We start from the raw sequence: 18051 nt of genomic DNA on the forward strand, positions 1-18051 counted from the left end.
AGATTATGTAATAGCTGTCACTAGACATATTTAAGAACAGGTAAGGCAGGAATCTGTCAGGAATGGCACAGGTATAGTTCATCCTGCTTTGAGCTGTGGGGACGAGGATTACCGGATATCTCAAAGTAATCCACAGCCCTATGCTTGTGTGATTTTTTTACGATCTGTATGAAAACAGATAAGAAATGAAAGCATCTATTGAAAATTAAGTTTCTCAAATTTGAGACATTCTGTTGCAACTTTTTAAAAAATTCACTATGGGAAATATTATAGTATTTTCATTTTAGCTTTTTATTGCTTGTGTATTAATAAAAACTGAAGAACAGAAAGTTTGAAGGATTTGTGCTATGTTCATGAACTCTATACAGCACTGGATCATACTCTAAGACATTTTTTTCCTTAGTCATAAATTATTATATGCTCATGTAAATAAGTTATGAGTTTGCATTTAAATGTGTCTGAATGTAACAGATGTTATGTGTATATGATGAGAAATATCTTTAAAAATTCCTGATAAGAGGCAGATACCCCAGACAGATTTAATCACTTACAGATAAGAAAGCCCCGATGACACATCAGCACCAGATAAAGAAATAAGTGAGGCAAGACTGCCTCACTCATTATCATATGGTTCTTTCTTAGAATATTATACTTTTGTTCTAAAGCAATTAGTGTCAGAAATGATGCTTCCCTTATTTTTTACATCATAGTAAATATCCAGTGCCATTAAACAGCTTTATCTCACCAGTGACATTAAAGAAAGATGATTTTTCAAAGTTAATTGATACTTTCAACATTCATCCTACTTTCTTTTGCATAGTTCACACTGCAAAATTACTAATTAAAATAAAGTCTTATTCACATTTTAATCTGGTACCTCAGTGAGAATTCCATGTGTTCAGCATTGAGACAGACTTCTCCTAAGAGAGTACTGTAAAGAAGATTAGAGGATTCAGAGCGTGTTGTGATTAAATAGCTAGGAGGATTGTCAAAGAAGCTGCTGTGACAAACCTTTGAACTAAACAGGAGGAATGTCATGCAGCCTTCATGATTAGATTTCAGTCTGCACTGCACCAAGAAGTTTGTTTTGAGTTCAATACCAGTAGATAACTCTGAAAGACAGTGGCTTCCTTGAACATTGTTACTTCTATATCCATTTTGCTGTATGAATACAAGTTGAGATCTGGGAAATGGGTGACCTCTGCATTTTATTTCAATAACACTCGCTTAGGGCCAAAACGAGTCTTCTGTACAAAGACTCTGAACTAAGGGAAAGTCATTAATTCCAGTGTAAAGTTTTATTGACACAGTGTTCACATGAAGCTTATTAATGCTTATAGCCTATTCTTGCTTCTATAGATAACCAAAACCAACGCAAATATTATTATGTTACTATGTTTAATGAAATATGCAAGAACATAGACAGTAAGACAAAAGTAAACATCAGTTTAAATTCAAATTGTGTTGGGAAGAATAACTCAATCCTAAATCAGAATGAAAGCAAAAACGTATTTTATTCTTTTTTTATTGCAAAGAAAAGTTAATATTCTGCCAGTATTTCAAAACATGCAATAAATAGAGAAAGACAGTCTTCTTGTTCATCAAAGATGAGTATCTCTTAAACGCTTTCCCTCTTAAAAGAAGAGATGGGGCACAGGAAGATACTTATTTCAAGGCTACTAAAGAAAATTAAAATTTAATTAAGAGCTTTTTGAAACTCTATGGGATCGAACATGTCAACAGTTTGTTTCAAGGCTGTAAAATAATACATTTATCTTAGAAACTCACCTTCATAGCACTTGAGCTGTTGAGATTTTTGGTAGTAGTGGACCCCATGGTACTTATACAAGTTAAGTTACCCATTCACTTTCCAAACCTTTATATATTTCAAGTTTGTTTGCTGAAAAGAATTTCCTGTCGTGCTGTATCCATTCTCTTGCATTCTTGGGAATCACTGTCTACAACAGTTTTCATGATCTTAGCTAATATAATCTTGAAGTCTGTCACGCTTGTTTCAACTGCTAGTCACTCATATTAGAAGGCTGTCTAGAATCCCCATCTTTAAAGGCTTAGAAACTTTCTTCAGACCTTTAACTCATACTCATTTGTGGTGTTTCTATTAACATGTATTCTTATTAAAATACTGTTCCTCAGCTCAAATACCTCTTTTCCCTACATGATTCTCCACCAAAATTTGAATTTATAGACAACGATCCTCTTGCCTCTTATCTGTTTTGCTGTCCTTTTTAAAGCCAGGTTCCCAGTTGCCTTGATCATTCTTAGGGACTTTATAGAGTTTCCTATGTGAATTCACTTTTTGAGTATAGTTGGTCAGAATAACTCTCACAATGCTTCCTTCACTGGCAATATGTCAGATGCATTGTAGCATTATATTTGCACCAATGTTTTTCATAGCCGGATTACAGTATGGCTCATAGGCACCCTGTTTTAACTAAAACGCTTGGATATTTATCCTTTTGTCATCTGCAATTGATGATCCCACCATTTACATAAGAAATTCTTACAATTTGTTTCTAAATGCATGTCCGCATTATGTAGCATTAGATTTGTTCTCATTTCTATTAGTCTAAATAATTCAATTTTTTCTGTATAGGTATCAATCCTACTTTTTAATTGTGGTGGATTGACCCTGGCTGGGGCCGGGTGCCAGGTGCCCACCAGAGCCGCTCTATCACTCCCCTCATTCATTAGACAGGGGAGAAAAGGTGCAACGAAAAGCTTGTGGGTCGAGATAAGGACAGGGAGAGATCACTCACTAATTGTGAGTGCTCACGAGCAAAACAGACTGAACTTAGAGAGGAAATTCATCTGATTTATTACCAAGCAAAACAGAGTAGAGCAATGAGAAATAAAATCAACTCTTAAAACACCTCCCCCCACCCCTCCCATCTTCCTGGGCTCAACTTCACTCCCGGCTTCAACCTCCGCCCCCCTGCAGTGGCACAGGGGGACGGGGAGTGGGGGTTACGGTCAGTTCATCACATGGTGTTTCTGCCGCTTCTTCATCCTCACGGGGAGGACTCCTCTCATTGTTCCCCTGCTCCAGCATGGAGTCCCACTCATGGGAGACAGTCCTTCACAACCTTCTCCAACGTGAGTCTCTCCCACGGGCTACAGTCCTTCACAAACTCCTCCAGCGTGGGTCTCTTCCATGGGGTGCAGACCTTCAGGACCAGACTGCTCCAGCATGGGTCCCCCACGGGGTCACAAGTCCTGCCAGCAAACCTGCTCTGGCGTGGGCTCCTCTCTCCATGGGGCCACAGGTCCTGCCAGGAGCTTGCTCCAGTGTGGGCTTCCCACGGGGCCACAGCCTCCTTCAGGTGCCTCCACCTGCTCCGGCGTGGGGTCCTCCACGGGCTGCAGGTGGAATCTCTACACCCCCTCATCCTCCCTCCATGGGCTGCAGGGGGACAGCCTGCTTCACCATGGTCTTCACCACGGGCTGCAGGGGGATCTCTGCTCCAGTGCCTGGAGCACCTCCTGCTCCTCCTTCTGCACTGACCTTGGTGTCTGCAGAGTTTCTTACATCTTCTCACTCCTCTCTCCGGCTGCAAAAGCTCTCTCTAACTGTTTTTCTCTTTCTTAAATATGTTATCCCAGAGGCGCTGATTGGCTTGGCCTTGGCCAGCGGCGGGTCCGTCTTGGAGCCGGCTGGCATTGGCTCTGTCAGACACAGGGGAAGCTTCTAGCAGCTTCTCACAGAAGCCACCCCTGTAGCCCCCCCGCTACCAAAACCTTGCCACACAAACCCAACACATTAATCTTCCAAATCCAATGTCCTATCAAACATCATTAGCACACTACTACATTTTGTACCAACGTCATTAAAGAAAATATTAAAGCTCAATCCTAAAACTCCATAAGCCTCCTGTGCAAGTAAAGAAGGATAGGCTCCTTTCGCAGGCAATTCACAGCAGAAACCTATCTTAATAATTCTGAACCTTTCCTCAGAGAAGCCTTCTACTGACTATAAAGGGAGCATAATCAGAATAGCTAGTTAGCTTTTTGGAATAGCCCTGTTCCTGTATGAAACAAATGACTAACATTTTTTCAGTTACAAAGAAACATTTCCTGGTCATTTAGGATGTGTGAGCTTAGACTCAGAGCTGGGGACAGATAGAGGGTTCTGGTTTCTGTAACATTACCCACACTGGGACTGTCAGCAGAAATTGAGGATGTGGTTGTGAGTCAATACCTTTCATGATGCCTAGAACTACATTTTTGTATCTCACCAAAATCTTTCTCAGCTATACCATCATGTTTTGTGGACATTTGCATTGTCATATCCTTCTGAAAATTGGTTATTATTTGAATTAAAAATTCTCCATAATTTATTAAAGACAACAAATTATTTTTGCAAGACATGGGTTGTAAATATGATCATAAATCATAATGTCAATGCTCAATAAAAGCACTAAAGGTTCTGTTGCAAGATCAAGAGTTTTATTTCCAGGTAGACAGGAGAAAGCTTCTTAAGTGCTGCAAAAAGAAGGGTTCTAACTGAAATCAGCAAAAAATGGTATGGATTTTTTTCAAGCAGCAGCATACATTTATGAAATACATTTTCTAAGGGGTCACCTGGTAGATAAAAGAAGGAGTTGAACTCAGGTATTTGATGTTCATAGCAAAAAAGCAAGAAAGAATTAAACTCCAGATTGCAACTTAGAAAAGGGTAAACTTGATTTATTCTGCAACAAGCTATTGCATTTCTTGATCCCTGTTTTTTTGAACTCTTAACACAGAAAACTTCAAAGCCACAGCACCTAACAGATGTTACATACATTAGCACACTCAACACAGTATTTCCATGACCTGTTCTTTCAAGGCCATTTCCTTCCACTATGTTATAGGTGTCTAAATCTTTTCTCTTGGCATAAGGAGAATTAAGGGACTGTCATTTTATTCACTAAATGAACAAGTCAAAACCTACAAGTTAAAAAGATAAAACCTACAAAATAAAAACATAAGACAACTACATTATTATTATACTTCTATTGTTACATGTGTTGCTTTTGTTAAACAAAATACGTTTGAGGTAATAACAAAACTGTGTGCATAGTACATGAGTTGTGGTCCTGACTTTTTCATTTCCTAAGCCATTTGAAATTACTACTTCTGCAGGGAATAAACATTTCCACTCTGTAAAGGACTATATGGCTTTGATTATCATCTGAGAGCTTTCATATAGAGAATAAAACTGAAAAGAGCCTGGTATGAAATCAATATAGTCTGTAATTGTAACTGTGAGGTGAGAATGAACATAATTATGGATTCAAAATGAGGCATTATCTCCTTAACAAAGCATGCTAAAAATGTAAGTAAAACTAACCACTCTTACAGGCACAACATCTGAAAGTCTGAGGAGTAGCAAACCAGACCAGAAAAAATGGCAATGTAGTATGATGGACAAATAAAAATTATTAAATGTGATCTCTTCAAAGAGAATTACTTTAGAAGGTTCTCTGACTTGGAAAATGTACTCTTGCTCCTGCCGGCTGTCATGTTCTGCTGGCAGCTATGTGTTTATGTATATGAAATGATAAAATAGATATTAATAGAGTTAATAAAAAGTTTACCACATGAAAGAGCATACACATAGTGAAAGAAACCTGGCCAAACAAAAAAAGAGAGGGCAAAAAGAGGAAAACACCTCAACTCTGCCTGGAAAATGATCTCAGGCTAGTCAGGAGGTGCTGAGCTAAACCCTAATTTCCACCAAGAGTGCCACATGTGGTGAAAGGCAGCTGCACAGCACTGGTGTCATGTATTCATGGCAAAGGACCATTTAATGCAAGTGAAGTTTGAACAGGCTTCATCAACCAAGGCAATTTAAAGTGCACCTCCACATGAAGCACAAGTACAATACACATCTTCAAATTAGCAGTATTCAATATGCAGCCTCCTCCATCTATATTAACCAGTGGACATTTAAAGTAAGCATTTCGTTACCAGAAAATAATAGAGGAGGAGATAATGCAAACCAATGAGAAGTAGGGCAAGAAAATCAATTTCTCATCAACTGTGGGGCAAAAAACTTTAAATGAATTCACATAGTTCCTAATCAGTACCAGATAACAACATGGTTCCTTTGGGCTATACTGCAGTGATAAAGCACCAAATTTATGATAGAGGAGACTTTAACTTTTATTGGAAAGGCTGTGACATAACAAGAAAATCCCATGCATCTTATAGCTTATCCCTAGAAAGCAGACAGAAGGGGTCTTTGGCGTGACACTTGTGTATTTTACCATAAGATACCTAATGCCCTGAGCAAATACAGCAACAGCAAAGAGTAAGAATTATTTGAAATTCTTTGCATAAAAGCTGAAAAACTAATTGTGACATGTTAGCTCAAAACAAGAAAGGATTTCATTACACTGCTGATGGCCTGAGCAAAGGGAATATGTGACACAAAAGGAACTGTGATGAGATTACAAAGTATATCAGAGCTGTTTGATTAATCTCCTGTCTGGTGACTTTTAAGAAATAGACACTACAGAAGACTTAAATTAGAGGAATGATAACCACATTACTTCCAGACTTCTGCTGCTGCTGCTGCTTTTAACAGCTTATCTCCATTTTATCCAATGATTTTATTGCTGGAGGATTTTCACATCCTTAAATCATACTTCCTTGGACACCATGATATGTGTTGTGTCTCCAGAAAACTGTGCTTCTCAAAAAGCTACACACATCCCACTCCAACACTCTCCTTTTTTAGAAACACCTCCTTCTGTTAGGAACTTCAAAGTAGATTTAGGTCTTGAGGAGACACAGTGTTTATCCAAAGATCACTTTGGAGTGTTTTTAATTTCTTCCCTACTCAAGATGTTGTCATATCACTTTCCCTCTGCTCATCTTTGGGAAGGTCTTCTCAAGAAGTTGAAGTGAGGCTCATGCCTCACTCTTGGTCTGCTTCTTCTCTTGCTGTAACATCCACATCCTTATGGTATTTGGGACAGAGCTGAAAAACCAATAAGAATGAACAATTCTGTGCTCTATTGGGCATAACTCGCAGGGGTTTGGTACAGAGGTTTGACCTGTGAGGAAGGAGGCATCGAGCTGCTCTGTGCCAGTCACAGCCATTTCCAGACAACTCTGACATCAGTGTGTGACACAGCTGAGAAGTGTTGAGTCTAGGATGCAGAAGAAATCCCCATATCCTGGTCTCCGCATAGAGGAAGCCCAAATGCATGGCCCAGTTTCCAGCTGAGTGGTACTCCAAAACAGCCCCAGTTTGCATAATCAGACACTAGCGAGTAATTGAGGATGAAATTTCAAAAGAGTTGATCAAGAAACACCTTCAGCTAGATTTTCTAATTAACTGTGCAGTATGCAGAGATCCTATTAAAAGCATTAGTTTCAGTGCAGAATGTGAGAGTGCAGCTGTTTGAAAATGAACAGTCCTCAGGTTTGAAGAAATGTGAGTGATGGAGTATCAGCTCAGTGTTACTATGACCCTGAGTAAACATACAGTGGGGCATTTAGTGGAAACAGAAGCAGCTTCAGCAGGAACACCATTGTTTTACTTCCACTTGGTAAAAAATGCAAATTTTTTACCTCATATTAGCTGATACCTATTACAAAAATGAGATTAAATCAATTTTCCCAAGACTAGGAAGCATAAAATAAGCATAGTCTCTCCTCCCCTACCTGCACATCACAGTCTTTAACTCAGTTATGTCCTGTCATCATTAGGATATTACCATATAATAATGAACACATTGTATGCACAGATGGTACGAACATGCCTTATATCTTAGCGAATACACAGGATAAGCTCTAGACTTTACATAGCCACAGTAGAACTTGATGAAAAGCAGCAGCGGGAAGTCGTTAGTGTAGTGGGCTATACAGAGCACAGGGTACAGGACCTCCTCTGCCTGAAATACTGTGTAGTCTGCTGCACGTAGCCAGCAATATCAGTTGACTTAAGCAGGAAGCAAGAGCAGTTAACTTGGGTGTCCACTTACCGTGAATTAAGTGATGTGAATAACCACTGTATTGGTCAATAAAGATCCAGTCTTAATGTCTGACTTTTGCTCAGAAGTAGCACTGTTTCCTTCCAGTGATTTCCAATACATTAAACGTTTGTTCCTTTTGTTTTAATTAGCACACAGAAGCCAAAACCTTCAGATTTCCAAAGAAATGAGTATGCTGATGCTCAACTACAAGAGATTGTCAGAAAAATGCGGGAAAGGGCAACAGTCTACAAGGAAAAGCTAAAAGACCCAGTGCTGTCCTCCCCTGAAGGCAGTCCTACAGCTTGTAAGTGACTCCAAAAATAGCTGTGCATTTGTTGAGTTTAAAGATGAAAATTTGAAATTGAACTGTGACAAAATTTTCAAGTAAGTATAGCATGTTTGCCCACTGAAATGGATCAGTTTGTGCCCACTGAAGTCAATTTATCCTTTTTAGTCTACAGTAAACCAGGTCCTTAGGTATGAGCTCCCTTTGAACTGCATCCCTAAAGAATATGGGGAAAAAAAATATTGGGCAATGTCTAGAATCATCCCTGCCAAGCAGTTTTATATATTTTAAAATATCTCCCAGGTATGTTTATTCATGGAGACGAATCTGAAACATACAAAGAAACATACATATCTTATGAGTAGACATTAGACGCTCTGAGATTAGATCTGCTGTGCAAAAGTAAATATAATTTTAGTGATTGTAGCAATCTTCCAGATGCACTGAGGACTCTAAGTACATGCTTCAAATAGAGCAAATTCATTCAAAATTAATTAAACATTTACTTTTGACAAAATATGAAACATAAAACAAATATGATATTTTTCCTCTTTAGAGAAAAGTTTGACTTTTTTTTTTTCCTTTTCACAAAGAACTGAGTGTGGTGATTTTTATATTCTGACATTTTTTAGCGGCTGTTTATTGCTTACCTGTTTTTTAATAAGCGGTAAAAAATAGTGCCTGAAGTATTATAAACTATACTAGATGATAAAGGATTTTTTTTTTTAAATTATTTCTTTGCTCATTTACCTTTTTTGTTTTCTTTGTAGAATTTACAATCATGTATTTCCTAAATCATTATAGATCTAGTTTGCCAGTTTACTGCTAGGACTGTGTATCCTACTCAGAGGTAAAGCCACCAGAATTAATGAAACAAATGCGTGGACAAAATTATCCAGCCCAAAGATGGAAGAACTGGGCTCAAAGGAATGCCACAAGAGTTTTATAAGCCTAGAAACATACAAAACCATAGGCTTCCCATTAGTTCCACTTGCTGCATCTTGCATATCAGTTCTCAGGAAAGGGGAGAGATCAGCTTATGGCACAGACACCTTTTCTTATCTCCATCCTAATTGCATGCCTTATTTGCAACAGTCATGTAAAGAGAAATGCTTAGTTGCATTAATGCTGAATTATGAATTTCCTTATTTCTTGTCAGTCTTTTATGGCATTAGCTGTGGGCATTGTCCAAGGAAATACAGCAATATATGTATTGCACTCTGTAACATGAAGTGGCCTGTTGTTGATGGAAGATGTACACAATTATATGAGTGGTGCCTTTATTCCCCAATCTGTTTTCTAATGCATTCAGTATTATAATTAATTGTATCTTTAGTCACTGCCAAGTGTTTCTAGAAGAGTTTTTAACATGATGAGGGTCTTGTACACGTTAAAACGGTGTAGTAAATTGAGTCATTATTAAAATGACACCCTTTGTGGCATTCTATGTTGCTAGCACCATCAAAGAAGCAGCCTCCACCCCCACCAAAAGAAGAAAAAAAAGAAGAAAAGAAAGACGATGCAGAAGTAAAGCCAGAGGAGGATCACTACTGCGATATGCTGTGCTGTAAATTCAAAAAACCTCCTCTGAAAAAATACATTGAGTACCTGCAGCTACCAGACAGCATAGACTCATACACAGGTAAATTAAAAGCTATGCAATAGAATGGGGTAAAAGTGTATGAAGTGACCTAGTATTACGTAGTACCTCTGAGCCACTGTAAGATCCACATTCCAGTTTACAACTCAGACAGATCCACAGAACCTGTCCTAAAGAACATTTATTCCAAAGAGGGAAAAGACAAGAAAAGTGACAACAGTTGTAAAGATGGTATAGAATCATAGAATTAGAGAATGGTTTGGGTTGGAAGGGACCTTAAAGATCTAGTTCCAATCCCCCTGCCATAGGCAAGGACACCCTCCACTAGACCAGGTTGCCCAAAGGCCCACCTGGCCTTGAACGCTTCCAGGGATGGGGAATCTACCACCTCTCTGGTCAACCCGTGCCAGTGTCTCACCACCCTCACAGTGAAGAATTTCTTCCTTATATCTAATCTAAATCTACTCTCTTTCAGTTTAAAGCCATTACCCCTTGTCCTATCACTCCATACCCTTGTAAACAGTTCCTCTCCAGCTTTCCTGTAGGCCCCTTTAGGTACTGGAAGGCTGCCATAAGGTCTCCCCAGAGCCTTCTCTTCTCCAGGCTGAACAACCCCAACTCTCTCAGTCTGTCTTCACAGGAGGGGTGCTCCAGCCCTCTGGCCATGTTTGTGGCCCTCCTCTGGACCTGCTCCAACAGCTCCATGTCTTTCTTAAGTTGGGGGTCCCAGAGCTGGATGCAGTACTCCAGGTGGGGTCTCATGAGAACAGAGTAGAGGGCAGAATCACCTCCCTTGACCATGCTTATTTTGATGCAGCCCAGGATATGGTTGGCTTTCTGGGCTGTCAGCGCACATTGCCGGGCCACGTTGAGCTTTTCAACATTGTATGTACAAAGCTGGTATGCAAACTAACCACCATTAAAACCGAAGTCTTCTGATTCTTGATCTAGAATTTGTCCCATTCTTTAGGGCCAAATGATTCTTTTGTCAGTTATGTCGTACACCAGCAGCATGCAAAATATATCGAGTTTCTTCAGATGTGTTAAATTCTATATGCTCTCATAAACTCATATTTTTCCCTTTTGCAAATTTTTGTGTGACTCCTACTTCCAACCTATATCATTTTAGCAGCCTGTGCTGTTGAAAGAGAGAATGGTAGATTGCTCTGAACATTCCCAGAGATTGCAGTAGAATAAATGTGTCTAAAAGAATAAGAAAAGATTCTAAGTTCATGCCTGTAAATTCAATGTTTTTTCTTTCAGATCGTCGTTATGTAGCGTGGCTCATGCTTGTGACAATTGCATATAATTGGAATTGCTGGTTTATTCCCCTTCGCTTTGTGTTTCCATATCAAACCCCAAGTAATACAATATATTGGTTTACCATAGACATCATTTGTGACATATGCTACCTGTGTGACTTACTGATTTTCCAGCCGCGAGTGCAATTTTTAAAAGGTGGAGATATAATAGTAAGTATTGGAAGTGGGATTTCCACAAGTAGTAGTTGTGTGTCAAAGTACATTATAGAAATTCCTTCTAATCTGACACATTTTTTCCTGCTTTCTCAAATCTATGTAACTATTTTTATTTATCAAAGGATACCTATGTTCTTCTTCACTGACCTTCCATTATCCTGTTTTGGAAGAAGGAAACATATCCATTGTCTGCATTCTTAAAAGAAAGACAAGACAGATTTGAAAGTAACAGATGAGAGTAGTTGGAACAGGCATAAAGCTCTTTCTCACCAGGAGTAAACTGGTGCAGCTTCACTGGAATCAGTGATTATATAACTATGTACTCATACATGTATGCATGTGTTTGTATGTTTGTGTAAAACTTTCAGCTTTCTATTTACCTTATGCAAGAATCATAGTTGAAGACAGTGTATATTCTGCCAGGGCTTGACATTATATGCGTGTTTTGTTACAGATTATGAGATTGTGGGGGTTTTTTCCAAAATCAGAGCAAATCCCTGTAATTTCAGGATGCTTTGAAAATAATTTACTTGAGGTATTTTATTTTAGGAAAATATGTATATTCTGTCTTGCTTCTTGCTACTATTTTCATGTTATCTTTTTGTAGAAAAAATGCTAAATAAAACTCTAAGCAAGTATCTGAAAAAAAGGTAAAAGCTTGCCCTTAACAGATCAAAAGGGTGCCTAGAACATTAACTTTTCTTTAAATCTTCCCTACTTTTGTTTTTTAACTTCTTATAGAAGAAAACCTAATGTGGAAAAAAAATGAGTTTAGATGACTTGAGTGTGACACTACTGTACCCAACAGACAGAAAATTCAAAATTATATATCCTCAAATGTAATTTGAAACTAGCTTTAGTTCAGTGCTTTTACATAAAATTTTACACATTGTGCATACAAGATATTACTGATACCTTTGCAGAGCAATCTCAGATAAAACTGTGCAAATATAGTTTGAATAGATATTAAATGCAGTGCAATGTAATGTATTTTTCCATGCCAAGACTTTCAGTAACTGGCAATCTTGCCTAAATCCTACAAAACTCAAGTTTTATGAGCATGGTTAAAACTCTAAAGTAGGAAGCTTACTTTGTATTTCCCTTGAAGCTGTTTGTACAATTCATAGATTTTAATGCGTGAAGAGATCATCTACTGCCTGGTCTCTTGCATTTAGTTGAATGCTTTTACTGATAATAGTGAAAAGTCAGCATGGAAATATCCTTAAGATTTTAAAGCTATTTTTAAATGTCCCTGATATAAATACAGAAAGTATAATAATAGATACATTTCTTTAGATACTTGTGATTACTCTTTCTTATTAAGGTATTAGCATCAGTTCCCATGGAGAGCAATTTAAAAATAAATAGCTAATCATTACTAATGAACACAATGTTGATTATTATGACGCTAATAATGCTAGCATGTTAATGGTAGCTTTCAAAGAGCTAATTTTGTACAGCAGCATCAGAAATGTTCTTTGCATTTTTCTTGGAACCACTGAAGTCAAATGGAGCTTTTGGCCCTGAAATCGAAGGGGTTTGGGTCAAGCATCAACTGGAACAGATGTCTTGAGAGGGAAGATTTGTGGGAAAAATGTAACATACTTTGCTAGACCAAGACCCAGACTTGGAAAAATCAGGCAAACCCCAAACCAATTTTTCTCAATTAAATCCAATAAAATCTGGTCTGATGCAAACTGGTCTGATGAAAGTACTACTTCTTCCCACAGATATTTGTCCATTTATACTGATAGACCGTCATTAATATAACTGTCAACATCCCTAGTATCAGAAGAGAATTATTATTATTGTCAAGTAGCAGAGGCTCATTCTTGACATTCTGTTCTTGACTATGCCTTTTTCTCCTTTCGTTATCACTGTAGTCAGACAGAGTGGAAATGAAGAAATTCTACCACAGCTCTATGAAGTTTTGGGTAAGGAGATCCTGTGTTACTTGTGTCAATATGTAAGTTCTGGCTGTAGGATTTCACAGGATTTTTTTGATGAACTGAAAATCACTGTGGTTTAAGAACATCACCAGAAAGCGTGGGCTTGATGGCATGTCAGTGCTCACCAGCTGAAGACTGCCATCTTCATAAACAGTGTTTAACTGTAAAACAAAATAATTATAAATGCAACTACAAATATTCATTCTGAATAATAATAAATTAATAAAATAGAATTCATAAAATTCTCTTTTGCTGAAGTTGTGTGAAGTCATCCCTGCACACACTGAAAGACAATAGCACAGTTTGCTAGCAATTTATTAAACAAAATAAAGTCTTGAATTTAGATGATAACTTTTTTGGTGAACTCATGCATTGTACTGAATAGGTTATCACACACACAAGTAAACAAAAATTCAAACTAGGATTTTTGATGCTCATTGCACTTTGTAAAAACAAAGATGCATTTGATTTAGGAAAATTATTCATTTTGTTCCTAAATATTGTTTTTGCCAACAGAAGATAGGTAGTCTATTGAATTCCTGATACACATACAGCTCTGTGACACTGAGCCCACATCTCTGAAATCTCAATTATTGCCCCCTCCTCTTCTGTAAATCCTTTTGCACCTGCCTTTTTTCAGAGTTAAATTTGTCTCAGTGACTGTGGTATCACAACTTATATACTTGAGGTTAAGCTTTCCAAAAATGCAGGATATACACTGTACAGGCAGGTGAGTAGGACAGAGTGAAACTTACAGCAAGAGAACCGAGTGGATATTTATGGGTTTATTTTAATTAAGTTCACACTTGCAGTATGTTTAGTGCACTTGATTTCTGCAGAAACTAATGAGAGTTGAGTGTTCTCACCAGATGCAAGATATAGATATAATCTGGGAATTTGTCAGATGATTAAGTACTAATTAACAGTTACTGATATTAAAGAACTTCTGACTAAATTTTGCCTCCTCTTAGACATGTGTCTGAAAGAGGGAAAGAGGCCGTAAAAGGCTGTTTGTCCTCAATCAACTTTTTTGGTTTGCTTTGCTGTTTTCACAGAGTTCAGGTATTAACTGCATCTTACCTGGAATAAAATGTCAGTGCTGCAGGCTAGCTGCCACCAACACAAGTTAGGTCTCTCAAGGCAAAAGCATTTCAGATTACAGTGAGATGAAGCCTGCAGTTCCGCATCCCTCTTTTGTTCCCAAATCATATCAGCAACAGAGCAAGGCAACACAGAATCTTTAAAAAGGCAGAGCCAATTTTGCCACAGCTTTCCTTTTCCCCACAGAATTCTTGGAATGAATAAAAAGTAGGCAGATAACTGGAGTAATCACACAGTTGATGTACTGGAGGGAGATGTTGAAAATCTTAGTGATATGAGAAGGAGAAGCATCCAAATATAACAAAAGACAATATCTATTAAAAAAAAAAAAAACCAAAAAAACCCACCACCAAAAAATCCAGCTCACAAAGATCCAAACTTATCGTCCTATGATGGATCTGTTGTTTGGACACATGGTTTCTGCAGGTTGCAAGCAAGGAGTCTAATTCGTTGTGTTCCCCCAGATTGCTTTAAGCAACCTGGTTTTAAAAGCCGTAGGACTACTAAGCGCTTGTGGAGTGCTCTCCCCACCTCCACTCACCAGCCACATGCCTACCATTTTAGTCTTGTCAGAACTATAATTGAAATAAGAGAATGTATTAGCAATCAAATATCTGAGATACTGTTAATAATCCCCATGAAACAGATGAAAATCTCAGGCACGGGAGACTTAAAAGCAGAGTAGAGCAAAGCTGTTGGGGTTTTCAAAGAGATAATCTTGCCTGCCAGTACTTTGGAAGTTATGGGCTTAGCATGCTGACTGTTCAAATATTATACTCAATCATGATTCAATCTAAGTAGGTTTTTGACAGCAAGTAAATGTATTATGATTATTGTGAAGTTTAAATTGACCTCTCTGCTCTTCAACAGCTCGATGTGATATCAGTATTGCCGTTTGAAGTTTTATACTTCTTCTTTGGATTTAACCCAGCATTTAGAGCAAATAGGATGCTAAAGGTAAGATCTGTGTTAGAGGAGGCTAACGGCAAGATCTGCATTAGTGATGGATGGCTAGCCATACATAAATGTTTTTACAACCTAATGGAAAGTTGTTGATAAAATTTAGGAATATGAAATTTAGAAATTGTAAAATATCTTCATGACAAGCTACAACATCAGTAAACAAACCAACAAAAGATACAAGATATAATCTAGCCAAATGAAGCCCTTATTCTCTTACTTTTCTTCTGACTTTATTATTTCCTACTTTTAAAAGGTGTTTTGTGATTAAGGCTGAGTTGTTTCCATTATTTAAATTAGATGATTATTCTTAAATTACCTTTTTATTTTTCAAAGATAAAAAAAATAATTTAATATCACTAATTAATGCTAAGGTATTTTTCCCTTCTGTTGGTAATATCAGGTGCTTAAAAGCAAAGGAGCGAATTTTAATGACAACATAAACTATACACAGCATATTTAACAAGCATCAACCCACTTTTGTTATTGAATCCAAAGACATCTGGAGTTGTTCGATGAAGGGGCTGAGAAAGGATTAGACAACAGCCCTCTCCCTGCATTTCATGGTACCTAGCAGGTCACTCTGTGGCTAAATACATTCCCTTTCACATGAGCAATATGCTGAGAAAGAATTGGCTATTCATTTAAAGCTGGAGGGGGAACAAGAGAATAAAATGAGGGTGCTCTTCAGTTTTCAACAAAACTTCGGAATTCCATAAATCAGAACCAAAACAATATGAACGAATGAAAAGTTAAACAGTACCTCATATTAGACAAACAGACATGTACTGAACAAAAACAGAGAAAAAAGCTACATGCGAATATCAAGGGCTATCACTAAAGATAAACTACAAATAATTAACAGGAGGAATTCAATACAGCAGCAACTGTTACTACATGGTATCATCATCATGGTATGTGGTTATTGATACATACGATCACTTACTCAGAATTACTGGATTTTTATGTGTGTAATTCTCTCTGATAAAGTTGCCCAAGCAATTATATAAGTTTGAGGCAGTAGAAGTCATTCATCTGTAGCAGTCTGACCTAAACAGCAAGGTTATTTCTAGAATCAGATTAATGGGACACTCAACTCCCAAAACAATGTTTAACTCAATTTTCATCTTTGCTTTGCTGTTCACCTTTTAGTTAAATGTTTAAAGAAAGTCAGACTACCGAAAAATCCATTATTTTCAAAATGTGTATGTGAACTAATGTCTGTACTATTCGAAAAAGATGTGTGGTGAGGAATAGTGATTGGATTACTTTCATTTGTTTTCCATTCAGCATAACACATTCTTTGAGTTTAATGATCGTTTGGAAGCTATCCTGGACAAAGCATACATCTACAGGTATGTGCTTATTAAACTCTTGTAGCATGCAAAGCTTGGCACAGAACGCATTTCATTTGATTTCACGACTTGTCAGTGAAGCACTGAATGGAATATGATACATCTTTGTTCAATTTAAGATTTTTTTTTTTAAATAACTGTCTTTTTTGTAATCATTAAAATAATAAATGTAAAGCTTCACTCACAGCTCAGTTCAGCTGGCCTGGTTCAGGCAAAATATTCACCAAACTGAGGCTCCTGTCAAAATTTAATTGATCAGAATTATCAGAAGTTTCTTTAATGAAAGAACTAAAGCATGGTTTCTTTAGGTTGCTCATAGCAGTGCCAAATCCTCAGTAGCTGTTTATTTGTACTTAATAAGAGTCATGAGCTTGAGCCTGTGTCAATATTTTTCTTCAAATACGCTCTCACCATGAACCTGGCACATACAGAAACTTGATCCTCCACTGCATTGACTAAACCTGGAATAAGAATCAAGTCAGCACAGACCTCAAATAGTGTTGTTCACTGCACTGTGTTCTCACCTTCTGCATTGACTAGAATAATATTGGAACCAACTCATGGACATGGGTATGGCAAGTTTCATAGGCCCCTCAGCAGTCAGTGATGCTGCTAAGACCCAATGAACTCATCTACTGTGTCATTGTTATTGTCATCTAGTGTCACCATCATCAGCTGTAGTTTACCCTGTGCAATTCCAACACTGACAGATTTTTTTTTTTTCCTTGTCCCAGTTTTGGGGCATGTATTGTTCCTGTGTGCTGCTGCAGCAGAAATAATAATCTGTTGTTTACCATCTTATTCTATTTATTTCAGAGATTATTGCACTTAAATGGTAGACTTGGTATTAATACATTGCAAATGAGATTTTATGAAATTTGGAAACTAAATTTAATTCAAAAAGGAGTTTGAAATATCATCTGTTTCATATTTTCATGGACCTATAAAATAAAACAAAACTTAGAAGTTTGAAACTTCTGCTAAAGTATTTTTGAGATGCTGACCTCCACAAAGCTTATTCTTATACTGTCTTCTCCTTTCACGTATTGAAGAGTCTTTTGTGGTTTGTTTTTTTTTTTTCTTTTTTAAAATTCTTGTTGGTACAAGAGAAGGCTTGTCTGAGTTTCCACAAGATGAAGAAATTGCTTTTTAGTTTCTAAATCACTGCCTCCCTACCTTCTCCAATTTCTAATCTCATTAAAAAGAATTAGTTTTTATCTCTTGCTTATATCTTTAAAAATTTTCTAATGTTGAGAACTATTAAAATTAATTAATTATTTTCCATATTACTTGCTTTGCTTTGGAGTCATAATTCAATTACTTTTTTGTATCTATCA

General features: G+C 37.3%; 1 protein-coding gene across 1 annotated transcript in view; it reads left to right on the forward strand.

The window, feature by feature from the left end:
• Positions 1-18051, forward strand: part of CNGB3 (cyclic nucleotide gated channel subunit beta 3) — a 67909-nt gene that overhangs the window by 24671 nt on the left and 25187 nt on the right. Inside the window, exons 4-9 of the mRNA XM_075743764.1 lie at positions 8135-8289; positions 9728-9913; positions 11135-11343; positions 13233-13283; positions 15270-15356; positions 16650-16714. Of these exons, the coding sequence (XP_075599879.1) occupies positions 8135-8289; positions 9728-9913; positions 11135-11343; positions 13233-13283; positions 15270-15356; positions 16650-16714 (753 nt within the window). The remainder of the gene's footprint in view (positions 1-8134; positions 8290-9727; positions 9914-11134; positions 11344-13232; positions 13284-15269; positions 15357-16649; positions 16715-18051) is intronic.

This window comes from Balearica regulorum, chromosome 2 (assembly GCF_011004875.1).
Source record: "Balearica regulorum gibbericeps isolate bBalReg1 chromosome 2, bBalReg1.pri, whole genome shotgun sequence".
Classification (NCBI taxonomy): Eukaryota; Metazoa; Chordata; class Aves; order Gruiformes; family Gruidae; genus Balearica; species Balearica regulorum.